This window comes from Lathamus discolor, chromosome 7 (genome assembly GCF_037157495.1).
Source record: "Lathamus discolor isolate bLatDis1 chromosome 7, bLatDis1.hap1, whole genome shotgun sequence".
NCBI classification, from domain to species: domain Eukaryota; kingdom Metazoa; phylum Chordata; class Aves; order Psittaciformes; family Psittacidae; genus Lathamus; species Lathamus discolor.
This window is the reverse complement of record NC_088890.1, coordinates 23,156,024-23,182,665: the sequence shown is the minus strand read 5'-3', so window position 1 is coordinate 23,182,665 and position 26,642 is coordinate 23,156,024. Positions and strand designations below refer to the sequence as shown.

The window sequence follows — 26,642 nt, the reverse complement described above, 5'->3', positions numbered from 1 at the left end:
GTCAATAAATCTATGAACTACCAGCAAATGAGAGATTAATTCTTCAGTTCTTTGCATGTGAGCTTATAATAAAAAGCGTCAAGAAGATTACAGGAGGATCACACAATAATAAATAGCCATTCACTTGGCATTTTTGTTCCATTTAGTCTTCCTCAATAAAAGACTAAAATCTGTTGGGTTTTTTTTTCCCTCAGCTTGCACATCTGATATCTTGCCTTGTTACCAGGAGATGTAGCTATGATCTGTATGTTATGTTGGTATTAGCCACTTAATCCCAGGAGTGTAGGCTGGTAAGAGTCTGTTTCTGTTTAGCTGTTAGAAAGTCTAAACCAGGAATGCTTTTTATTTGTTATGGGAGTCTCTGAAGAAACCTGCTGACTATCCTTTCCAGACATATGGATATGTGTGATTTTTATATATGTATCAATGGGTACGTATCTATACATACTCCTTGACTTCTGATAAACAATATATGCTATGCTGTTCCTGCAATTTCTTGGCCTTGTACTGTGTTTCGGTTATTACCTTTGTCTCTCCCTGGCAGGCTATCTTTTAAAGGAAAGAAGAGTACATTTGAGCCGCTCCCGTGTGGATTCCACTGATCTCGCTGAACTTCCTTGGTAGTCGACATTGTGGCTTTTTAACCTGGTTTCCTGCAGAAGTACGGGTTACGCAGTTTTCTCTCTGTCCCCCGGTGCTCGGGTGGCTGGGAGTTCATTTCCAAGCAGGTTGATAAAAGGGGCAAAGAGCTCCAGAAGGATTTTTTTTTTTTTTTTTATTTTTCCTTTCGTTTTTTCCAAAAGTTACTAACTAAATAGGCAGGTTCCTGGAAAGGAGGAGACAAGTGGGCAAAGCCATCAGGTTGTCTGCCACCGACTGGACAATGGATGCGTGAGCTGCTCCAGATCAGGCCCCCACCCACGCTGGCCCATGCACAGTGGGAAGCTGGTGTTGAGGTGAGGGGATGTGCCTGGGAACAGGCCAGGACAGGTGAGCCCCCCTGTTCCTCCGCTCACCCTACAGCCCTTGGGGTACTCTGGCTCTCTGGATTTTTCAGCATTTTAACCCTTCCCCACCACTTGTTTGTAGCAGTTTTTTTGCCAATGCAATCACAGTGTTTTGCTGTGTTTGCATTGGCAGATTTAGCTCTGCTCTTCCTTCAGTTTGCATAGGAATTGGGATTCTCTTTGAGTGAAACTTAGTGGTTATAAAGCTGTGATGGTGGAGGCAGCTGCAGGAGCACAGAAAAATCACACTGTGTGAGCTGGGTACCATGTTGTCAGCAAAACTTACTTTTATTGTGGTGCTGTACGTAAGATTTTGTTTATTTGTATTACTCTTTTTGATTTGTGGCCTGGTAAAAAAATGGTTAAATCCTGTTTGGCTGCAGAGGAAAACAGAAATATGTGGATAAGGCTGTTTGCTCCTTGCCTCGCAGGGAGGTGGGTTATCTTCCTGCTGGGGTTTCTCCCCTCCTGTACCTGCAGTATGTCTTCTAGGGATGGTACATGTATAGATAACAATATTACACTTCATCTTTCTGCTGTGAGATGATGTTGGGGAAAAACATTTTTTCATTTTATTATTTTTTTTCCTTTCTCTCAAAGGAAAGATACTCTTGCAAAAGCTGTATTAGTCAGAAAGGGACCCAGCTTAGGCTATTTCTCTCACCAGTTCTTCCCTGTCCCACGTGGTGGGAGGTGTCAGGAACATCTTGAGGGGTGCTGGGATCCCAGTGGTGTTTGGGGGGGGCCAAGGAGGGAGCTCCAGGGAGAAGGCTCTGGGTCTGAGGCAGCTGTGGGAGCAGTCACTTCTGGAGTTTCTGCAGTGAATCTTTTGCTACCTAATGCCCAGCTAGCTTGTGACTGTTGTGGTGTCCTCACCTCAGCTCTGTCCTTTTGTGTGGCCCACAACTCAGTTCCCTTCTTCCTGACTTAGCTTTTTAAGCAAGCCCACTGGAAATAAGTGAACATGTCATGGAATTTGGAGGGGATCGCCCGTAGCTGCTGTGCTTACAAACCCAAGATGGTCTGCTGGGTGGTGCAGGCTTCTCGGTGTCCTCCAAGGAGTGAGGAGGTCTGGCCTAATATGCCAAGGTGGAGCGCTGTTCAAGAACTGTTATAAAAAAACCCTTTAGCAGTTCCTGTGTATTCAGATGGTGCATGGGGATTTCTTCACATACAAAAGTTAAATGCATTAGTAGTAGTTAATGGTAAACTGATGTCTGTGGAGTTACTGTTGCTTTGTGGCAAATATTGGACAGTGACTTTTGCACTTGGGCGGAAGCACTGCATTAATGTCACTGTATCTAGCAGCCCTTGGATTGATACAAATTAGATTTGTAGCACATATAATCACTTTGATGAAATTGTATTGGCCATCCTGGCCAGGATTTTGATTGTAGGCTTCAGCCTACCATGTCTTAGTTTAGTTGATGTTTAATGGGAATGCTGACAGACCCAGGGAGAGGAACATGGAGGTCGTTGAAGTTGGGATCTCACTGGGGCAGCAGCCTGGAGCAGGGGGTTGCAGTGCCTGCCCTGCTTTTGCTGATGGGCTGTTTTCATTTCTGCAGACAACAGCAAAATCATTGGGGTGATCTGTTTCATACTGTGCCTGATAATTGTGCGTAACAGAAACGCTGCCCTGCATCTTAATAAGCTGATGCTCCATGTTGAGCCTTCCTGAAACTAGTCATCCTTGCTACAGCCTCAGCTCTGCAACACGTTCATCTTTCTCAACCAATTTTTAATTGGAATTGAGCATTAATTCACATCTGTGCGAATTCTAATATGTAAATGAAGTTCCAGTTCTTCAGCCCCTCCTTGGAGGCTCTTACACCGCACTTGTTTCAAACAGCGTCCCCCCAGTGTCCCTTAGCAGTTTCATGCTTTTCAGCGGTATAGAATCTGGTGAAAATGAAAGTAAGTGCAGGCAGAATTATAGTGGTAGTAGTAAAACGCATTTTCTTCTCCTGGTGCACAGTCCCATGCAGCCTGGCATTAAGGCATTTCCACCAAGCAGCAGCGTTGCCATCAGTGAAGCCCCCTCCCCTTCCCACATGTATTTCCATGGAAACCCAGGGAAGGCATTCTGCAGCCTCAAAACTACTTTTGCTCTTTCATCATGCAAGCTGGCATTGTCAAGGGCTGAGTGTATTCCTACAGCTTTGAATGAATAAAAAAAAGCTGAATTTGGATGGGCAGTTGTTATTTGGGAGGCCCTATAGCAGAAAAGAACAGGCAACCTTCAAGTGACCTAGTGTCTGTACGTTGCTCAGTAAGGCGAACCCAGTCTTGCTTCATTAATTGATTAACTTGGAGGGTGGAGATTATCAGAAGGATCCTGTGAAGCGAATCCGGTGATTTCCTGCAGCAGCTCGTGGGGAAGAAGGGGCAGATGGCTGGGTAGGCGTTGCTGGCGGGCTGCTGGTAAGCTCGCGTGTGTGATCTGCTGGGAATCTTGCTTTCTCATGGAGTCTTTAATGTCTTTTCAGGTATTGTTTAGAAAATGGTGTCTTAACAGATTCCTGCTCTTTGACTACATGATGCATTTACGTTTTATTGGTGTATTAATTGGGAATGTTGAGCGGCATTTGGAAGTGCATGCTCTGTGTTAGCAACTCGGGAGCTGGTAGTAAAATGTTTGCTGTGTTTCCTGCCATAATGAGCTGGAATGATTCTGTGATCTCTGCGGTGTGAGCTTTCTAAAATCTGTATTTGTGCAGTGTTTGGGTGGAGGTGTTTAGAGGATTTTATTACATTTGAGCAAGCTGAGGCTATTTGATTGCTGTGTGTGATACAAGTAGCATGTGGAACTGGTAGTACTTGGTTAAAGAAAACCAATTGCTTGCAAACAGTCTCTGCAACTGGGGAAGAATGAAATGATGTAAGTAATTATTTTCTAAAATATTCTGAAAGCAGAAATCTGTCTGATCCAAGCGTGCTCAGAATTGTTTCATCTGGTACCATAAACTGGGTGGTCAGATCACTGGTTTTTAATTTTCTGCTTCTGTCTGTTTCCATGTTGTCTGAGCCTGGGAATCACAGTGCAATAATAATTGAAATATTTCAGGGGTGCTGCCTGATCAGAGGGTTGGATTGCCATTTAACTGGCTTCTGACATGCTGTCAAGATTTTTGTTTTTCCTTCCTTGCATTATTTGGTTGGGAAGAGGTAAAAATGTAGCTGTCTTCTAAATGTGTCTGAAGTACATAATGGCTGTGAAGTCACCATGACAACACAGGGACCTGGATCAGATTTTTCTCCACCCTTTTTCTGTTCTCTTGTTTTTTAAATCTGTGTTATTAATGTATTCTCTGAGACACTTGAGGGGGTATCTTACAGGCTGTGTTGGTATGGGACTTTTAATGCTATCCAGCTCTGGAAATAATGCATGTTTGCAGGGTTTTCTTTGATTAAGCACAGTCCAATGTATATAATTTGCTGTACAACTAAGGTGGGATCTGAACAAGGACATGAGCACCTCCAGCAGAAGTTAAGGATCTACCTTTCCCATGATTACAGTGTTGCAGCCCTGAAAACTTCTGCTGAGCTCTTGCATGGTCCCAGGGCTTCCCATGTTCTTGTGGCATTGCCATGTGGGATGTGGAGCTTGGGGTTATCTGAAAGTTACGTGTGAGCTAAGGTGGAAGATCATCTTCATTGGAGTTTGGGGCAAGCTGAAGGACAGCAAGAAAAAAGTCAGATGGTGGTGAAGAAACAATTGGTTCTTACACTTCTTTGCTAAGGGACCCTGATTGCACTTCCCAGGTAGGAAGAGAGTGGAGGGTTTGACTAGCCTGTCGTTCCACTTGTTGGGACTTACTAAGCACACGCTGCGCAGAGCAAAGTGTTCAGGTCCCCTCTTGGGCTGAGGCACTCAAATTTCGCAGTTTTTTTCCAGGCTGCCAAGGGTTGGACTGTACAAGGCCCTTCAAGCTCTTCTGCAGCACTGGCACCATTCAGAAAGGAACAGAAGACTCACCAGGTTAGGGTGTGCGGGATGGGCAGCGGCTGCAGCACACTGCACACACTTAAGACTGCAGTACACTTAAGAGGCTGTGTTGGGGAGTGATGCTGGGAGAGCATCCGGCTTCTGGTCTCCACTTCCACAGCTGCAGGCATGTGAATGGAGTTAGATAGGTGCCTACTTTGTGTTTAGTGTTCCAGCACAACCCAACTTGGGAATCTACTTATTTACTTTGGGGAGTAGACACCTTACCTGGAGATCTCTCCCTAGTGCCACCTTCTGCCTCCTCTCAGAAAGGTTTGTAGGATGGAAGGGAAGGTGTTTGTTACCTACTTGTAACAGCAACCTGTGTAATTTATAATGTATATAGAATAACAAGTAGCAGTAGATGCTCTGCAGAGGTGACATTTCAATGTCAGCAGAGGTGAGTAATCACATACTTCTACGCTGTCATACTTATTGATGGAAAAAGCCACTGTAATTTGCGTGAATGGAAGTAGAAATCATTGCAGTTGTCACTTGTGCCTGTGTAGATCTGGAGAAATGCAGTGTCTGTGACATTTTCTGAGAACATACGTAGTTGCCCTTGTGCAGTTGTGAGCACATTTTGGTATTGAGGCAGCTGGAAAGCAAATACAACATGCCAGAGAGGGACTCTTCATCAGGGACTGTAGCGATAGAACAAGGGATGATGGGTTCAAACTAAACCAGGGGAAGTTCAGGTTAGATATAAGGAAGAAGTTCTTTACTGTGAGGGTGGTGAAGCGCTGGAACAGGTTGCCCAAAGAAGTGGTGAGTGCTCCATCCCTGGCACTGTTCAAGGCCTGCTTGGACAGAGCCTTGGGCAACATGATCTAGGGTGAGGCGTCCCTGCCCCTGCAAGGACCGAATGATTTTAAGGTCCTTTCCAACCCAAACTATTGACGGTGACTTTTGTCTGTGTCTTATTACCGTGCTTGACATGACAAAATGAAGAACTGGATATTCTTCTTTTCAGTGCTATCAACTTGATGTCTTACTTGCTGTCACATGAATAATATAATAACTTTTTTTAATTTGGAAAAATGTTGAGTTCTGTCTGGAGTTCCAGGTAATATTTAACAGGAATTATCTAGAGCTGGGTAGGATTGTGTCCTTTGAAGAACCACATGTCTACATTACAGAACCTAGTTCCCATCTCCTTAATGTTACCTGATATTATCATTTTGAATATAGCAACTGTGCAGAAAATCCAGTCCTTTGGAAATTCATCTTGAGCATCGGAGAAGGAATTCCATTTGAGCCAGAGGATCAAAACAATGAGCTAAATCAGTGCTGCGAACAAGAAGTAAGAATCTGATGAAGTTCATAGAATCATAGAATAGTTAGGGTTAGAAAGGACCTGGAGATCATCCAGTTCCAACCCCCCCGCCATGGGCAGGGACACCTCACACTAAACCATCCCACACAAGGCTTCATCCAACCTGGCCTTGAACACTGCCAGGGATGGAGCACTCACAACCTCCCTGGGTAACCCATTCCAGTGCCTCACCACCCTAACAGAAAAGAACTTCCTCCTTATATCCAATCCAAACTTCCTCTGTTTCAGTTTTAACCCATTATCCCTTGTCCTGTCACTACAGTCCCTGATGAAGTGTTCCTCCCCAGCATCCCTATAGGCCCCCTTCATTATACATTATACATTTTTTTGTGGTTACATACCTTCAAGGCTTTCAAGATTGTTAAAGTTAGGAAACATACCATAAATGCTAGAGTCAAAAACTTGAAAGTCGTGAACTTGGAAAAACACAACCACAAACAACAAAACAAACCCCCATCATATTTCCAAGGTTTGAGCCAAGCCTTGATGCAGTACAGTGTTCTCGGTATTTAAGAGTCCTGGAGATTGAAATTATGCTTTTTACTTCATCTGATGGTAGCAACAGTGATTGAAAAACTCACCTACCCTCACCTGAAATCAAAGCATTTGTTTTGTTTTTTTTTTTTTTTTCCCTGCTAATTTTCTCCATTTCTAAGTGAAGAAAGGAAAGACTTGATTTCAGTTCTACGGAATAGGATCATGTTCATTTGTAGTATTTTATTAGGAACAAACTGGTTTTGCTCTGTGTCAGAGACTGGCACTACGTTGTATTGTAACTGGTCTTCTTAGCCTTTCACAGTACAGGGGGAGTGTTGGCATATGCACTGCTATGAAGAACTGCATCCGAGGTCCAAAAATTCTTTTCAAGTTACAGGGTGTTTCCCTCTACCAAAAACGTGAAGGATTCACCATGGTTGATAAATTAACAATTAATTTAAAAAACTGAATCCTGCTTTCATACAGCTGTTGTTCTTTGCCCCTCTTCCACCCTCAGGAAAGTTTTTGCATTTGCAAGTTCCAAAAAAGAAACCAAATTTGAGCATTTTCATTTAAGCGTGGGATCAGTTAAGTTTCATTTTCCCTTTAAATGCAAATGTGGCGTTAAAAAACCCTTGCCACAAGAATGATAGAGGTCTGGACAAAGCACCTGGTTGAAAAGACAGAAGGTTTCAACCTCTTTGGTTGTCAAAGACAAGCTGGTTTTAACTTGGGTTAATCTTGGGTTAGATTTATTGAACAATTGGCCAAAATGCCACGGTCTGAGAAGGTGGGAAGATGAAACTGTGGTTATTTTGCTTATTAAGGTGACTTTGTTTTTAAGAAAAATGAAAAATACCAGTTTTTGGATACTTCTTTCGGCATTGTTGATGGCCAGTGAAAGTATTTTATTGCAGAACAAGGGGTTTCTTTTTCTACATGCTGTTAGGTAAAAATAATTGTGATGCAGTGCTTCTGCTGAGTGGCCAGTTGAGTTGCTGTAGACAGTATAGTTCCCAGGGTCCTGCCAGAATAGCAGCTTTACCTGTTGTCCTACAGTGGGAGATGTCATGGAGCCCAGTCCCGCTTTGTGCAGCCTGTGGTTTTGCTGGCTTCCATCCAAGCACAGTCTGCTTTCACACCCCTTCCCTGTGTATGGGATGAGCTGAATCAGTGCAGAGGTGGGTCTATTTATTGACCTGACAAAACCCTTCTAACCAAGAATCATGTGATACCTGGTTGAGGGAGCAGAATGGGAGGAATCCACTTGGAGGAGGTTAAGTACAGTAAAAAACCTGCACCATTAGTCCCACCATTTGTGTCTTGCACCTGTGTTAATTCTGTCCTTTTGCACTGGGTATACCATTTCTTTCTGCTATTGAATATTTGGTCTGGTTTGTTAAAATGTCCTCTTTTTGGAAATATTGCCGTGAGTAGAAGAATGAGTGGCAGTTGCCATTAACTTAATATACTGGCATGGAAATAGGTAAGACACACAGAGGACTAATGGAGCTCCAGGGCTGATCCTGCGAGGTGTTGAGTTTCCCTTCCAAAGAGCATAAGCATAGTGCTCTTGTGTTTCTTCTGAGCAGCCTGGATGGAGAAATACAAAGGGCTTCAGGACCGGACCTTTCAAGAGTTAAATGCACAGAATCAGTGAATATTTAGGTCATGGAGGACTGAGACTGGAGAAAGACTGAATGTTTCTGGCAGCTGATGGGCTTCGTGCTGGTAAGAGAGGCTAGAGAATATCTTCTATGTCGTATTAACATTAGATTTTGAGTTTCTAATTTTACTTTCTGTTGAGTTTGTGTTCTTAGTTGCATTTCTGTTGCTTTGCAAGAGGTGAGGTATGCAATGGGTCTCAAAATGGGCTTTCTAGGACCATTACTTGTGTCTTTCATCAGCTCCTACAGCCCTAGTTGGAGTTGACTTCCTAGTAACTATGGATGTTTTGAAGATTAAATCTGGGTAATTTGCATTTTTTTTCTGAGGAAATGCTTACAGTATTCAATGTCTTAACTGACTTTCTGTAGGCCTTTGACCCATAAACCCCTTCTCAACTATATGGATAGTCCTGGCTTTGAAAGCTGGGTGACTGTTTGCACGGTACGTGTTGTAACTGTGGTCCTGTGAGCAGTCCCTCTAACTCACGTGTCTGGCCATATTCACACTCAGGCTTGAAAAACCTTTATTTAGCATCCTGGGTAAGGTCTGCAGGAATCAGGTCTGGTCTGTTATGTCCTTTCTCTTCACTGGGCCAGACATGCTCTGGGAGCTTGGTCTGATCATGCTTGCCTGCAGCTGTACCGGATGCAACAGTTCTTCTTGGGCAGACTTTCATTCAAGCCCAGCCATGCTAATGTGGCTGGAGAAGTAAAGAAACTGGATCAGCACGGAATTTGTGATAGTGTTGTGAGAAGGGCTGGGTGTTGATGGTTTGGAGAAGAATCCACTGAATAAAGTTTACTGAAATGCTGTTAATAGGACTTCTTTTCTTTTACGGTTAATGTCTGTATTTGCCTGGGAAGAGTAGAGTGGGCATGAGTAAGGGACTCTGAAACACTTGCTGCTGTAGCAAAAAAGTGGACATGTTTCTGGAAGAAATAGGTTTTGGAAATAGATGTATTTCATGCCTTTGGTCATGATGCTTGAATTTGTAAACTGTCATTCAGTGAAAAAAAATACTCTGTAATTAATTTTTTTTTTCTTGTCACTGGGCTTGTTTTTTTCTGATTGGTTTCTTGTCTGCTTCAGGAGAGGATTGCCTTTATTGTGGAATGAATTGGGTTTTTGCTTGGCCTTGTTGAGAATTGCTCAACCTACACTAATATCATCAGCATTCATAGGAAATCAAAAGCCCCTTTAGTATAGGTATAAACACTGAGCACCCTCACTTCTGCATGCGTGGTTAGTAAGGTAACTTTAAAATGTTAAGAGGCAAGCATTCCTATTAACATGGTACTTTCTCCTGGTTTCTTATATTTCCAGGGAAGTGGAATTACATGCATTGTTAATGTTAACAACAGATAGCATATACTTTGCTATGTAGAATAGAACTGTCCTGGCTTCCTACTTTCATAATAATTTTTCTTTGGCAATGGTTTTTAGCATGGATAGATCAAGACATTGCTGGTTCAATTAAATGGTGCCATCCTTGTCACTGAGAAAGAATGTTCACAAAATTCAAATGTAGCTTTAAGAGACTATCTGTAACCTTGATTTGAAAGCTTGTTCTGTTATTTACATGAAACAAAGTAATTCCTAGAATGTGGATTTGTTGAGCACCAGCCTCCTGGGCCTGTTCTGAGCAGGGTATTTCAATGGCAACGTGTCATTAACCCTTTATTATTATTAAAAAAGTTCAAATGGAATCTGACAATCTGGCACCCTAAAGTGTTCAGTTGATAGCTAGATTATCTACCCAATACATCCTCACTCCTGCACTTGCGCCATGTTGTGTGCCCAGAGCACAGCAGTTTGGGTGAATATTTGTTTCTATGCTGATGTAGGGTGAGAGAAGACTAAGAGAACATTTCAAAGTAGGGAAAATCCTGTGGTTTTCCTTCATCCATATGTATTTGGAAACTGATTGGAGAGCTCTCTCAAATAGTATGGGAATCTGTTTATTAAATTATTGTGAAATGGGTTTATTTCTAAGCCACTTGATTAAATCTAGGGGGATGTACACGCCTTTCAGGCTGCCAGTTTGAAGCATGCCCAGAGAGACGGGCTGAGTTCAGTGGGTCAGGCAGCAGTGTGGTGTGCTGGATAATTTGGATCAGGGTGCTGGCAGGTGAGTGGTGGGGAGAAAGTTGCCTTGACCTTAAAGACAAAAAATAATTGAAAAAGGTCAGAAGAAAAGTGATTAAGCAAATTGAGCCGTGCATGTCAGGAACTTTCTACAGACATTTTCTGCTTAAAAGTGATGTCCAACATTGGTTTACCTCTTGGCTTAGTTACTGAATGGAGCAAGTGGAGGAAAGCCAGTATAATGTGCTCTCTTTGACTTCAGCTCCATTTCAAAAAAACCCCATTTTTTTCTATGTTGTGTTGTCTCCCTGGTGTTGCTCATGGTTTTAATGAATTCATCAGAAAAACTGATTGAGAGCCTACATTTAAAGTGGATAATGTTTCCATCCTTACATAATTTTTATTGTGTATATGGATCAAAGGCCATAGTTCCATGGGCAAAAAGATAATTGGGCTATGCAAATAAAGAGTTGTCCTGCTGAAAGGAATGGCAACTACCATTGTACCCTATTCCCATTACCTGTGGCATGTGCTCATATGGTGTGTTTGGAGCTCCACTGGGAAAAGCAGAGAAAAGGAAAATGAGAACCCAGAACACAAGTTTGACATGTCATGGACTTATCAACATAATATCAATCACTTCAGTGTGGAGGCAAAAAGAAGACATTACACGTAATGGTGGGAGAATAATTCCTCTGATGGATATGGACAGATCCGTTGCTACATGTAAAGTAGCTCCCAATAATACTGTAAGTCATAATCAAAACATGGGAAGAATTCAGGTGTATCTTTTAGAGAGACAAATTTAAAATACCTTTGCCAAAGGTTTACTTATTACTGTTTGTTATTACTTATAATTTAATAATAAGAATTAGACTGATCTAAGTGAGTGAACTAATAATAGCCACCTCAGAACACCAGATTTCATATGGTTTCATTAAGCCCTGGATGATTCAGCTCCCTTCATAATGAGTTGTCCACCTATATCTTCCCTTCATAATGAGTTGTTTCTCAGCACAGCTATGCATAATGTAGGCAAATGGGTTTTGGAAATCAGTATTGTTGTTTCATGCAATGGTGAAATATTGCTTTATTGTTTATTCTTCACTGGTTGTATGGCTATTAATATTTTCTTTGGTGGTATAGATTACATTGCTTTCAAGCTTGTTAATTACATCATCTTCAGTGTGTGGTAAAATTCAAGCCATCCTTGACCCAGTGGGGACTGTCTGCTAATGAATAGCTGCATTCCCCGGGAGAGCATGGAGGTGCTTCAAGGACTGGAGCACATCTGCTATGAAAAGAGGGTGAGAGAGCTGGGCTGGGTCAGTCTGGAGAAGAGAAGGCTCCCGGCAAACCTTAGAGCAGCTCCCAGTGTCTAAAGGGGCTACAAGAAGCCTGGAGAGGGGCTTTGAACAGGGGCCTGTAGGGACAAGGCTTTAACCTGACAGAGGGGAGACTGAGCTGAGCTCTTAGGCAGAAGCTCTTCCCTGTGAGGGTGCTGAGGCGCTGGCACAGGGTGCCCAGAGAAGCTGTGGCTGCCCCATCCCTGGCCCTGTTCAAGGCCAGGTTGGACACAGGGGCTTGGAGCAAGCTGCTCCAGTGGAAGGGGTCCCTGACCATGGCAGGGGTTGGAGCTGGATGAGCTTTAAGGTCCCTTCCGGCTGAAACCAGTCTGTGATTCTATGGTACTCAAACTTGCTCTGATTCTTCAGTGAAGAACTGAATTTTGGATGTTAATTATGCAGACAAAATCAGCAATTGTTTTAAAGCATTGTTAAGCACAAAGCGAAGAATCAATAGTTTCTGCAAAATACGGCATTGTGAATGGCATGGATACCATCTGGTGCAATTTGTCTGCGTACCTTTGAAAACCCTGTGCAGAAAGATGAGCTTAGCTTTCTGAGATGATTACCCCTAGTGAATATGAATACCAGCCTATTTCTTCCTCCATATTTAAAGATAAAAGAAAATTCTATCATGTGCTTCTTGTAAAAGTAAACAAACAAACCCAGGCAAATTAAAACCCGGCCTTAATCTTGCAGTCCTCCTAAAATTGTCACTGATTTCAGTCTTTGTGTTCATGGTTTTGTGCTACACAAGAAGTGTTGGCAGTGTGGGAACTTGGCTCTCAGAGCCGTGTGGCAGTAAACCCTGTGTTGGAATGAGGTTGGGCATTTTGTAGTGTCAGACTAGGGAGACAGTTGTGTCTGTGTCTTTGTATGTATGCACACACACCATTTAAGCTACAGTCACAACAGAAATTGATTGCAAGCACACAGATTTCTTCTGATTGTGAGAAAGGAGGTAATGCACATACAAAACCAGGGTTTGACCTCATAAATGCCATGTTGTACTGCTTCACAGCCAGTGAATGAGTTCTCATACTTTCTAACATGGCAACAACTTAAAAAGTTTGTTCATCTAAGAAATGTGTATGAATGGTTGTGTGGCACATGCAAGATCTTTAAACCAATTTCACCATATCCTTTATAGTCTAACAGCCAAAGTTTAGTGCCTGAGTTATTTAGGAATGCCTTTCTTCCAAGCCATATTGTTACCCAGGTTGTCTTGCTTAATCTGATCTGCTCCCTTATCCAGGTACCTACAAAGTAAAGTGGATTTAGAAATAGCAAAGTGTTGAGTCTCTTTTGATTGTGAATGAGTGCTGCTGTAAGGAGTTATACTTTTCCTTAATGAGACTTCCCTCTGTTCAGTTCTTCAAAGAAAATCTCAATTTACTGGAAACAGAATGTTTGAGAAACCTCCAGGAGTTATTTCCACCTGTCACTCCCAATTTAACCTCTGAGTCAACTGAGAAAAGAGGATGAAATGTGGCTTCTGCAGTGCAAGATACAGAATCCTTTTGTGCTGTTAGACCTTGGATTTGTTCTCAGGTAGCCTGAAAATGTTAATGGATTTGAAATAGTTAAGGGAATCCAGGAATGTAGCGGTTTGCCATCAAATTGTGGTGGAACAGTAAGTTACCATTGATCAGCTCACATCCTCAGTGGTTAATGTGCAAGCTGTTGCCTGCCCCAATTTTGAGAGAAGATATGTCAGTTTGAAGTTTCTTGTTCTCTGTGATCACACAGGCAATGCTGGCAGGTCTGAGGAGGAGGAGGCAGGCATTTGCTAAGCTGCAGAAACTGGGGATGCTGTTATCCTGAGCTCTGCTCATGCTGCATTCTCCTACATGGAGCTGATGGCGGAGGGGAAAGGAAGATGTTTGTTTTTCTTGGTGCTAATTTCTTCCCATTGCTTGCCAACTTCTGGAGTGCTTATTGCTGATACCCATCTTATGATGCAATGTTGGGTAGAATATGAGTTTTTACCTAATGAAAAGGGAATGAAAAAGTTATTTTTACTGGTTGAGAGTAGCATGCTGGTGTGACTGCATCTCTGTGAAGATGAAGGCCATCAAGGAAGATTAAGTAAGAGCAGAGTGTTTCATGTTATTGCTGGTTCTTACCTATTCATGCTCCTCTTTTAGTCACAGGTTGACCTTCCTTCTCCTCAGTTTCACACCCTGTTATAACTCTCAATTATGTTTGACATCACGCCTGTCATTGTAGCATCTGAGTGTTTCCAGTGCATCATCTGCTTATTGCAGAGAATTCTGAACTTCATGATCACCTTCCGTCGTCAAAGAAGTTAAAATTAGACATAGGGGGAAAATTCACTTTCAGTTCAAGCTGAAATAAATTTCTTGACCTCTTCCCTCCCAATTCTTCCTGCTGTTACTGCTGACCCCAGATGACAGGGAGAACCACATGGCCAAGTGCTTCCTCTTTGGAGTTCTTCCCTCTGCAGCACAGCCCAAGCTCTCTGTGTTGCACAAGGTAGGAATAAGTGTCCCAGCTGTCTCCTCTGTGCTTGCTGCTGCAGATGTGCTGGAGGAATGGATTGCAATGTGCACAGGCTTGCTCAGAAAGGCTTACACGAGTTCTGCTCATATGGCTTTCTTCTGTCCTAGCAGAATTTGATGCCCGAGGGCAAGGCTTTTTACTCTTTAATCTGTCTGTAAAATGTCACTGAACATCTGTGGTGTGGTGTAAATAACAACTGTAATGATAGTCTTGCCATGTGGTGTATTTCCCTGGGGAGAGCAGAGACTCCTGCTCCACGATTCCCAGTCCCTGATTCCCAGATGGTGGTGACTCTTAATAGACTTCTTTGCATCTTCTTCGAGCACCAAAACTACATGATTTGGTAGTCTTTGACACTTCAAATGCAGTCATTACGAATCCTGCAATCTGCCTTTCAAGTGTTGATTTCTTTATTATTTTTTTTAAGTGCCAAGGCCCAGTGATTTAATTTAACATGCTCATCTATATTTTGAACAGATTGCTGAGTGGACTGGATTTTTATGCTGTTAAATGTGATTATAATTTTAGTTCTGTGTTCAAAGAAAATAGTGTATTGTTATGGCTCTAGATTTTATATTTGTAATTCTGAAAATGTTTTGAAATAGGATGTATCTTACTGTTTAGAAGAATGAGGAGCACCAGAGTAGAGTTTATGTGATAAATTGATTTTTCATTGATATGAAAAAGTTTATATAGTTTTCATGGCTATAAGGAATTATTTTATTTATAATCTAACTGTTCTAATTCCATTGTCAGAGTAGATCAGTGAACTGAAATATTTGGGGAACATCTCTGGTTGGGTCACTTACTTTGAAAACTGTACTTGCTTTTTGTATGCTATGCACTCTGGCATTCAGATATCATTGAATGCTTTTAAATTACATGTTTCAGTAATCTCAGAATTCTGTACATGTATTGGGTATCCACTAAATTCAACTTGTCAATGCAAAACTAACCAATCATTAACGCACTTTATGTTTGTTCCACTTAAGCCAGTCATGCTTCTGTTGAATGCATCTCCTTGTTTCAGGAAATGGAAAATTAACGAAGTATTCCTCAGCTGTAGATCTTATGCTTTGTGCCTTTCTCTTAACGTAAACCTGCAAAAAAGGATGTTGCCTTTTTGTGCATCTGAGAATCCAAAACTGGCTGCTTTGTGGAGAGGAAGAAGCATCTGTTCAGTCAAGCAATGGTTTTCCTAAATAGCTGGTTAGGAAAATAAGGCTGTAGGTGTTACATTCCCATATCTAACCGGGTGGAGAAGGTGCATCACAGTGAGAAAGAAGAAATCCACTTGGATCCATGACCAGAAAATTGGAGATTAGCTGGAATTTTTTTCCATTTGTCTCTGGTTTTATTCTGGTTTTATCAGCAAGCATGCATCTTGCAGTGAACAAAATACAGGATTCTTCATGATCATTAGTGCAAATGAGCTTTTAAGTTGAAAACCACCTTTTGACAGTTATTTGCTTGATGGTTAAGGTTTTTCGTCTGCTGTCATCCATATTGAAACCTGATCAGAGCTGTTGCATTTTGAGAGCAGGGCTTCAGCTGAGGGAACTTGGAGATCAGAGTCGATCACTCTGAGTGGCACCAAGCAGTGTGTTCCCAAGGAGGCAGAATGTGTACTAAGGAATTTGGAGATCTACTGGTATTACCATGTCATTGTTTATTGATGATGCTAACTCAGGTCCTCACTTTGGATGTAAAGATACAGGTTTAAAAGGTGTCTTATTCATCTTCTTTTGATGCGACGTTGGCAGCAGTTCAGGCTAGCTGAAGCCAGTATGTGATAACAGATGTAAAAAAGCTCAAACCAAACAAAACCCAGTTATCTGTAACTCATTCTAAGGAACTGATACAGTTGTGATCATATAAATAAATTATACTTTCTTTGTCAATGACTGCAAGAGCTCAGAATTATAAACACATTACAAGAGTCATTAATTATCTGAAATAATCTTGTAATGATATTTTCTACTCTTATAATGGAAATTCTTTGCATTTTTCTTAATAGCTTCTAAATTTATGTAATCAGGTTTATTTTTAAATCCCTCCATTATTTCCAGTTATCTTTTATCCTTAACAACGCAGCTTTGCCAGCAAGCATACTTTATATGCATTGAGTGTTCTCTATCCATAAAAGGGCAGTATCAAGTAATGACATTGAAGTTTCATGAAAACCAGTAATTAGTGAAACAGCAATTGCCAGACAGTAAATGCATTTTATGCAATAAAATTTTAGACACAAATACTCAGGTATGTCCTGTGTAAGTAGCATGGTTGATTATTATCCTTCTTAGCTGTACATTTATATTTGAAAATGCTGGTTGCCAATCGCATTGCAGGTAATGATGGATTAATTTCTTAGCCTATGTCGGGATTGAAAACTATCATCTAAGAGAGAGAAAATATATATACTATTTTCAGGGTATTAATTTAAATACATATTTGGGTTAATGATCCAATTCTGAAATTGTTACCTGTTCATCTTGAGTTTCAGATTTCTTCAGAATGTCTGTAAAATCATTACTGGCAGAGTTGTCATGCACTTTTGAGATGAAGTATATATGTTTATTTCTTTAGAATGAAGATACAGTTGTCAGTCGTAAGGATTTTATTGTTTGTTATTTATAACTGTTGTCCCAAAGAATCACCTGATTGCTTACAAAATGTTCTTGTTTTCACACCTTGTAGTTACTGATTTGATGCAAGTGCATTTAAAGATAACAGGAGAGATGAAATAGTTGAAACAGATAGAACAAATTAGCTGGAGTTCTGTTGGGAAAACTAATAATAGTTCCTTTTACTGAAGCTGTTTTCTGTAGTCTGTGTTACAGGCCTTTGAGATGGTGTTACTTTCTTTGAAGCATGCCAGGCTGAAAAAAATATAAAGGGTGCTTTACACAATCCTGTCTTCATTCTGGGATCCAACATACTGGAGCCAGTTCAGTGGTTTTCAGTCTCTTCAAATTTATTTATGTGCATGTTGTTTGTGTGGACCACCTTTAGCCTTCCCAGGTTCTTTTTCTTGCTCTCACTTCAGCCCTTAGAGATTTGTGGATCACAGAATGAAGAAGCATTCGTCTAGGTAAGGAGATGTTAGTGTGAGGGAAATAATGCTTTGCTCATGGTTCCTCCGTCTGGAAAGTATAGAATATGCTTGTATATCCCCTTGGAGTTGGAAGCAACTTGGGGTTCAACATCAGGAGCACCTGGAATAACCTGTCAGGCTCGTATCTGCTGCAAGGATGCAGTCTACAGAGCCTGAGTCTGCATGGATGATGGTAGGAACTGTGTTTTCTATTTAGCTGTGAAGCCAGTGCAGTATGGCATGGACCTTTGGTCGTTGTTGTAGGCTGGTCAGTGTCTCTAGGGAGTGGTGTCTAGGTTCCTGGTGGCTGGACCACTCTGAGGCTTCCATTGCAATGGCTTTGCAGTAGCCACGTGGTATTGCTTTGTCACAAGTACAGTCATGAGGTAGTGGCTCAGCACTAATGATGCTCTTATTTTTAGCCTCTCAGTGCTGAACAGCTGCTCTAAACTGTGGTTGCTGCTGTAGTAAATAGGATAGAATAATTCTCATAGATGTCATGCCATTATCACAGAGTCACAGACTGGTTTGGGTTGGAAGGGACCTTAAAGCTCATCCAGTTCCAGTCCCTTGCAGTGGGCAGGAACACCTTCCACTAGACCAGGTTGTTCAAGCCCCTTGTGTCCATCCTTAGAGATAGTCAAACCAGGTCCTAAACAACCTGCTCTGTGTGACCCTATTACTTTGAGTAGAGGGGTTGTTCTGAATGATCTCCAGAAGACCCTTCCACCCTCAAAGTCTCTGCAGCTTGGTCATTTTCTGTAAATTCAAATTTCAAGTAGGGAGTTACCAAGAAGCACTAAGAGATTAAATATATTCTCCTTTAATGATTATTGTGAACTACTGGGAATGCACTGTTGTGAAATTGTTCTGTATTTTGCAACATGCAGCTCTGCTACCGAAATAGTGCATCGGTGTAAAAATTCTCATTATGCTTTTCAATAATGAAGTAAAGAAAATACAGCTTCTGCAGTATGGGGTGACAGCATGTTGTGGTGACAGGAAAGCTGGTCCTCTCCTGCAAAGCAAAAAAATCTGAGTTTTACCTACTTTTTATTTAGTACCTAAATAGACTTTGAAATGAGCAGAGACTAACTACTGTTTTACTAAAACTAATAAAATGATTCAAGATGAAAAAAGAAAACCAGTCATTTGAGACACTGTTGGAGATAATCTATTGTCGCTGAATCTTAAGCAAAGGATAATTTTTACTCTTCTTGCTGGTTAAATGAGACTTTACTTACAGTAATGTGTGCTATTAAGAAGATCCACAAGCACATCAGGTGAGCAGTGTGAGCGTCTTGCGTGGTGCTTTGGTCATTAGCAAAACCAATCAATACACTTCTAGTAAAAGGAGAAATGAAGCACAGAAAGCCTATTTTTGTGACACAGTTTTAAATAAAGGCTGGAATCTGGTTTATTGAGACTAGCATCTGGCTGTTTCTCACCTTTGGGTAGGATAGTCTTTTAAATGACTGGAAGGTGGGCAGCATAACACTTTTCCCTCATTTTTTAATTTATTTTTTATTTTCCCCCTCCCTTCCCACAATATAAACAATTCTGGGAATTGCACATCCTCTGTCTTCCTCTTTGAGAGCAAAGAGAGTGGGAGAGATTCCCCAAGATAGTAAAATCACCAGATGCAGGTAATCCAAAAGGAACAAATGAAATGGCATTGGCTGGGATCATTTGTTAGTGTCTAACTGGTATAGACTCTCTAGATTTTTACCGTAATGGATTGCTCTGGCGTCATGATTCCTGTGTTAAGGAAGTAGAGATGTGAAGTCCCTGGAGTGTTACTAGCTTGAAATATGTTCTTTGATTTGCATAATCAGTGTAATTATAAATTGGGACACTTTCATCATAAGGAAAAACCTGTTACTTGTCAAGAGAAAAAGACCAAGACCCAAACAAACTCTGTGCTCATCTAAGGGGAAATCTCGGGACCACTGAATGGCGGTTCTGCCTGCTTCCTGTCAGCAGGGGCCCAGCGTGTGCATCTTCTCAGAGGAGAGGCCATGTTGCAGGCATCAGTGAGGGCTCTGAGGTTGTCAGATAGACTAATGGTGGCTTTAACTTGGGAAATCCATGGTGGAAAACTATAGTTTGCAGCCACATACTACACTTTGCCTTCAGTGAGCTTTCAGCTCCTATTTGAGGACACTGTATAGGAATCAAGGACAGTTTTGTGTGGGGTGTTCCTTTCTGGGGGACCAGAGGTAGTCCCTAGGTGAGCATCTCAATGTTGTGCAAGAGACATTCGGGCTGAATCCAGGGACCAGAGTTAAACTGAATTAATAACAAGAAAAGGATGGGATGAGAAGCCAGTTTGAACTGTGCAGAGGAACAGGGAGAGAAAGGTAAGTTGAAACACTGATGCTCTGCTGCAGGACCCTGCGGTGGTGGTATGAGAGACTCAGCCTGTGAGTCAGTGTCCTCTGTTGTCTGCCCATACTATATAATACCACTAAATTTCTTTTTGTAGTAAGAAATCAGGAATAAATGAGGGTTTATTATCTTCCATCTTCAGTGAATCTTTCTGCCAAAGAGAAAATGGAAGCAAGCCAAGGTTGATGAGTTACTGAATGCTGGGTCTCATTATAAAGGTAATGAAATATATGAATGAAAATCCAGTTCTCCCTCCATCTGCTAAATTAGGCACCTGCAACGGCTTCAGCTGGACTTCTGGTAGCAGCCTTGCCTGCTGCAGGAATTAAGTCTGAAATCTGAAGTTAAACAAGTTGCTTTGCAGCTCAGATGGCAAAATAAGACCTGTATGCACCAAGGAGATGAGCCTGGCTGCTCTTCTCTTCCCGCCCACCTTTCTGTTGTAGAGGAACACCATTTGACAGCCCCACTTGATGGCCAGATCTCCTGGTGTGTGCCATGAGCAGGACTCTCATCACCCACAGTGTTGCACTGGCTGATATCTGCCCCAGGCTGCTTCTTCTTTGCTTTGTCACACTTTATGCCACAGTGTTTATACATATAACCTGCTTTCCTTACTAGATGGAGGAGTCTCAGGGTTGTTTTTTTTTTTCCCTTACCTTTGATCCTGGTGTCATGGAAGGTTACTGTGCTTATTATTTTAGGCTAGAGTAATTCAATGGTGCCATTTCAGGGGGAAAAATCGGCTAAATGCCTCCTCCAGAAAAGTGAGTTTTTCATAGCCTGTCCCTTTTATTTTGTTAAATCAGGAAAGTTCATAACTCTGCCTTCCAGTTATGGAGACTTGATGTTCAGTATCCCTCAATGGTTACTCTGTGCCTACATGGAACGCAGGCTGCATGAAAATGCTAAGAAAACTGTAGCTAAACTCAAGGATTTACTTACCCGTGAACAGTCTTCAGCACTAGAGTGAGACATTAAACATGTTTTCTTAAAACTGGAAATGTTTCCTTTGCCCGCTGCCTATGAATGTCACTGGAGGCTTTAAATTATATTGTCAAAGTTTGGGACCAGATCTAGTAAGATGTCTCCAAGTTCTGAGATGTGATAGAAATGCTGTTGTACTGCAAAGGTTGCTGGTGGGCACCTCTGTCAGGCGCTGTGGAAATAAGAGCTAAGGACAGACTGATATTATCTAGAGGGGTACAGAATATAAGCAAAACAAACAAACAAAAACCAAAACCAACAAAAAAAAAAAAACCAACAAAACACCACAACACAAAAACAAAAAAGAAAAAAAATTCCTTTGGTTCAGGTTTGTCAAAAAATGAAAGAAGGAGCTTGAGGATTGCCACTTTAATATGTAGCAAAGTATGGATTTTAACAGTAGCATCAGTCAGGTCATCGACTGTAGTTCATTCTCATACCTCAGACAGCAGGAGCAGAGAGCACATGACTACTTAAAAAAAAAAGCCCCCCAAACAAACATAAAGGTCATCACCCTCCACCCAAACTCCAGCAAAGTTTGAATTAAATTCACTTAGAGGTTTATTAGCCACTGAAGGGCTTTTAGGGGCTGTGCAGTGCAGCCAGTCCTGACCTCAGTGTCCATGTGGATGGTACACAGGCCTTGGTTTGCTTTGAAAGGAACAGCTCTTTTAGTGTCACTCATAACCTGAGGAGACAGGGGTAACTGACTGTTGGCTGCAGCAACATATCCTGTTTCATGCAAAAAAAAGGCAATGTTTCTGTTTCGAGCTTTAGTGTGTGTGTTGTTATTCTGGTGCAGAGTGTGTTATGTGTTTGACTCTGGTTTCTTTCTCGTTTTCCATTTAAGTGAGTGTATTTTCATTCTGCTCTCAGTACGGTTTTTCTGGTTGCTACTTCTGCTCCTGCAGCCCCTTTGGAATCACTGGGGTTGGAAGCTGGTCCTACCTCCCTTTCAGCTGCTGTTGTTTTCCTTTTGCCTTGTTGTCTGGTGACACTTGGCTTGGCAGCCTGCTAGAAAATAATAATAAATACTTTTTTGGCTAGGGAAAATGATCTTCCATGCAGTTAATGCTAGATTCTGCCTTTTTCTCCTGGAAAAGTAGTTTGAATTTTCTCTGTTGTGATCAACTCCACTTGCTGCCACCTCAGCAAATGCTGTCATTCCCACTCTGGTGGGAATGTGGAATATCTGAACGATCTTTCAAGAGTCCTTGCTCTGTGTTGCTGTGGGTGGTGTGGTGGCCAGTTATAGTCAGAGCACCATGAAAAGCCTAAAACAAGAAGCGAGTGCAGCTTAGGTTTGTTGTCTGGGTTTTCTTTTCCCATGCCCCAGTGTGAGGTTGTGTGTAATGACTTTCTAGCAGCAGGGTTTCTAAAACATGCTTGTCTTTTCTTTACTTTGTCACATAGTAAGTATAAAGGAATTTGGTTTACACATCTATGTTGTGCTCTAATACATACTTAGATGTAAAACTTATAATTTCCATGGCTCAGAGATCCTCTCCTGACTGTTTTGTATTGTATAAATGTATATAAATTTTATACACATACATACTTATAAATTTAGAGCAAATACTTAAATTCTGTAGCCCATTTTTAATAGCAGTTTGCCAGCTAACTCCTACCTAAGGGAGAAAGCCTGGTGACCAAACTACACCCAGCAGTCCTGGGAGGTAAGAGAGCTCATGCTGACAGATGAAGTCCTGCCTTCTGTATTGAGCTAACAGTGCCACCAGTAGTTCTTGCTGGACAAATGGGTGTGGGGAGTGAGGCTTGTTAGTTTACATGCAGGACAGAAAATGAGAACTTGCTGTTGTACCGTGTCCAGGCAGTGCTGAGTGGGACAAGAAGTATGCTTGACTGTTGTGAGGAAAAGGCTAATGTATGTCTGTGGAAAAGCTAATTCTTTAAGTGAAATAAAATTAGATTAAAAGAATCATTAAAATTCTGTGATGAATTCTTTATAACAGTTGTGGGGTAATGCCTGGCTGCACCATCAGGTGTGAAATGTCCCAGAGGCAGAGGAGGGTTTGAATGGCAATGCACAAGACTTGGGTTAGATGTTGTTCTGGATGGGGCAATAAAAAAAGAGATTGTAATGAGAGATACAGACACAGCACTGAAATGAGTGTGTAAAAACAGAGAAGCACTAGAAAGAGTTATGAATCACAGAATCCCAGCCTGGTGTGAGTTGGAAAGAACCTTAAAGCTCATCCAGCTCCAACCCCTGCCATGGGCAGGGACACCTTCCACTGGAGCAGCTTGCTCCAAGCCCCTGTGTCCAACCTGGCCTTGAGCACTGCCAGGGATGGGGCAGCCACAGCTTCTCTGGGCACCCTGTGCCAGCGCCTCAGCACCCTCACAGGGAAGAGCTTCTGCCTAAGAGCTCATCTCAGTCTCCCCTCTGGCAGGTTCAAGCCATTCCCCTTGGCCTGTCCCTGCAGGCCCTTCCCCAAAGCCCCTCTCCGGGTTTCCTGCAGCCCCTTTAGGCGCTGGAGCTGCTCTCAGGTCTCCCCTTCAGGAGCCTTCTCTTCTCCAGGCTGCCCCAGCCCAGCTCTCTCAGCCTGGCTCCAGAGCAGAGCTGCTCCAGCCCTCACAGCATCTCCATGGCCTCCTCTGGCCTCGCTCCAGCAGCTCCACGTCCCTCTTGTGCTGCTGCCCCAGAGCTGGATCAGGACTGCAGGGGGGGTCTCCCCAGAGCGCAGCAGAGGGGCAGGATCCCCTCCCTGAGCTGCTGCTCATGCTCTGGGGGTGCAGCCCAGCACATGGGGGGGCTCTGGGCTCAAGCCCACTGAAGCTGGGTCATGGGAAGCTTCTTGTCAATCAACACCCCTAAGTCCTTCTCCTCAGAGCTGCTCTCAGTCCAGTCTGCACCTGAATGAACAGTGAAATCTCATTCCTCTCTAAAGACAGTAGTGAAGTAGTCAGTGCTCAGACAAATACCCTTAATTTCAATGAAGGCTCTGCAGCTAGCTCCACTTACGGCTTTCCCACATGGGAGTGCGGCATAGCTATGTGTGGGGACCTCACTGCTAGGAGTACTGCCCAGTGGTATGACAGGCCTTTGGTCTAGTTTTGAGAAGAACAGAAAAAGAGCTGAAAACTGGTTTCTTGAGAGTATGTAAGTTCTGAATCAGATGATGAGCGTCATAAGGTATGTGCTGGTGCCTGTAAAGTGTAGCCTTGAATAACTTGGATTAGCCTGCAGGAACTTGCTTTAAAATCAAGTTAAAGGTGTGAAGTCTTGATGTAAGTTTATGGAAGATACTATGGCAGTGGTGTTTAGTAGTGCCCTTTGGGACACTATGGAAATATCTGTTAAAAGAAACATCCTCAGTGAAGGCATTTAAAAGTAGAACAGGATCAAAGTACAGTAAATCTCAAAATCCCAAGTTCTGCTACTGTAGGTCTGCGGAAGCTGCTCCTAGTGCTTTATATGCACAGATCTGTTTATTTTAGCTATTTGGTTCTTTCTGTGAAAAATCTTTTTTCTTTCTGGAGATACTTCTGTGGTGTTGTATGCGTGTTAAACTGAATTTACCAGGTTCCTCACAGGCCTCCTCAGACTAAACAACCTGGGGTGCTTTGCAGGCTGTGTGGACTTCTCGTGAGGACCCAGACCAGTTGCCCTCCTGCAGCTCCCCAGGGATGGCGCTTGCCCTGAAATGAAGCGTTTGAGTTGAAAAATCTACATTTTGTTTCTTCCTTGATGGTTTCCCATGGTAGGATTCTGCTGGGAGAGCAGGAGGAGGAGGGAAGCGTGGAAAATTTTCAGGACTTCTGATGGAAACCTTTTAACCAGCCTCCTGAATTGCATTTATTGTCACTTCTGCATCTGTTTCATAGCAGGCTTAGTGCCTTTACCTTCAGAAAGCTATTTAGATAACCCAGTCTAACCCTTCTGGGGAGGTTACATATGGTTGTACCAGGGCCCTTCATTCCCCAGAGGGGCTGGGAAGCAGCCTGAGAGTTTGAGTGCTGAGAAGTGGTGTTTTCCGGTTTGTTTTGTTTTTGTGGCATGTTACTGCCGTTACTGGCTGTTCTTGCATATAATGCTAAACCAAGCAGAAAGCTTTTTAAAGAGATCCAAATTTCTCTTCTGCTTCAGAGAGATTCAAGCTTCCAAGCCATCCACGTCCTATACATTGCATTTCAGACATGTGTGAAACATAAAACTAGAGAACGTTTTTCTGCAGACTCGCTGCAATCTCCTGAAACCTGTGCTCAGTAAAGCTCCTCCACCTGCGTTTGCCACGTTTCTGTTGAGTCACCCAACCACACTGATGGTTGGAAGTGGGATGGGGGGATCAGTTCCTGTGAGCTTGGTATTCTAAGCCCTGAAATGAGAGCTGCAGTATAAGCTGGTCACCCTTATTTTTGGTTGTCTTACAGCTTGAGCAAATGAGAAAAAAAGTGGGGGTCTCTGCTCAAACACAAGTTAGTAATACATCTCTCTTTTGATCTGGAATTGCAGTCCGTGCTGGATTCTCACTCGCTTTTGAACATAGATGTTTTCCTGGTTGTATCTTGTTTCTTAAAGCTGTCATTCTTTTTATTGAAGTTGATGTTTTGGAATGACAGAAAAATAGTTGTCAGGTGAAGTAACATAGTTACCCTGTCATTGTCATTGAGGTGGGTTTGATAGGAGGGCATGTGTACAGCCGCAGCATGCACTGGTTTACACCCCTCAGGGGGTTTACAGGCCATGGACACGAGGAAGAAGTGATTTTTTTAAGTGGATTGGAGGAAAACACTGGAGTTAATGAAGCAGCATAAGAGGGAAAAGAAGGGTATGGAACCACAGACTGGTTTGGTTGGAAGGGACTCTAAAGCTCATCCAGTTCCAGCCCCTGCCATGGGCAGGGACACCTTCCACTAGAGCAGCTTGCTCCAAGTCCCTTCCAACCTGGCCTTGAACACTGCCAGGGATGGGCTGCTTCTCTGGGCAACCTGTATGCCTGGTGGCCAGATGGGAAAGGCTTTGCACCTGTTTTGCTCAGCAGGAGGGGATTAGGCGCTAGTTCAGTGCAGGGCATCATGGAATTGGAGAGATGAGATAAAACAGAGGTTCCAGAGCTTTTGGTCCTGGACCACTGGGAAGTGTTGAGTGGTTTATAACTGATTGTAACAAGCAGGATAGCTTTGTGCTATTGCTAGAGCTTGCTCCATGGGATAATTTCATTGCAGTATATGGCAGGTGAGGCTGTGGGCACTGGGTTTCTCTACAGTATAGTGAGCGCTGTAGCTTCTTGAAAGATTGCCTTAGCTGTGTCTGCAGCACAGCCTGAGCGTGAAGGACAGAGCATTATACTACTCACCAGATTCCTGCTGACACAAGGAAGACATAATCAGCACCTTTTATTTTGTGTCAGAATTCCTCTTAGCAGTTTGTTTCTTTATTTGAATGCAGACATCAGCTGTAACCTTGAAGCCCTTTGCTTTCTACCAAAGTAGGTTTCTGCTGCAAGAACAGGCTCTCCCTCCTGAAAGGCTTTTAGTAAGGAGGAAGAGATGAAGAGAGAACTTCACTGTCAGCGACAGCATTAGGGAATTCTCAAGTGGATGTTTCAGTTGAAAAGACAGGAATGCTTGAGCTGGACATAATGAAGCCTGTTGACAGAGATTAGAGGTACATGGTGTATGCTTGGCTTATAGCCAGACTTTGGGAAGAGCTACATTCCTGATAAGATGGCTGTTAAGGTGGTTAGGCAAGGAATACCTTTTGAAATAGCTCTACCTG

General features: G+C 42.5%; 1 protein-coding gene across 9 annotated transcripts in view; it reads left to right on the top strand.

Moving 5' to 3' along the window:
- The window catches only part of FGD3 (FYVE, RhoGEF and PH domain containing 3), a 124,386-nt gene that overhangs the window by 34,790 nt on the left and 62,954 nt on the right, over nt 1-26,642 (top strand). For 5 of the 9 annotated variants that reach the window (XR_010614222.1, XM_065686941.1, XM_065686945.1 and 2 more), the window contains exon 1: nt 873-990. The exons of 1 other annotated variant lie outside the window; for it this stretch is intronic. Coding sequence is in view for 7 of the 8 variants with exons in the window: in XM_065686941.1 (XP_065543013.1) it covers nt 888-990 (103 nt within the window). In the remaining variant the exon portion in view is untranslated. Of the gene's footprint in view, nt 1-411; nt 431-596; nt 662-818; nt 991-26,008; nt 26,100-26,642 lie in introns of those variants that run through there. 3 more of the 9 variants (XM_065686937.1, XM_065686944.1, XM_065686943.1) reach the window with 3 other exon arrangements.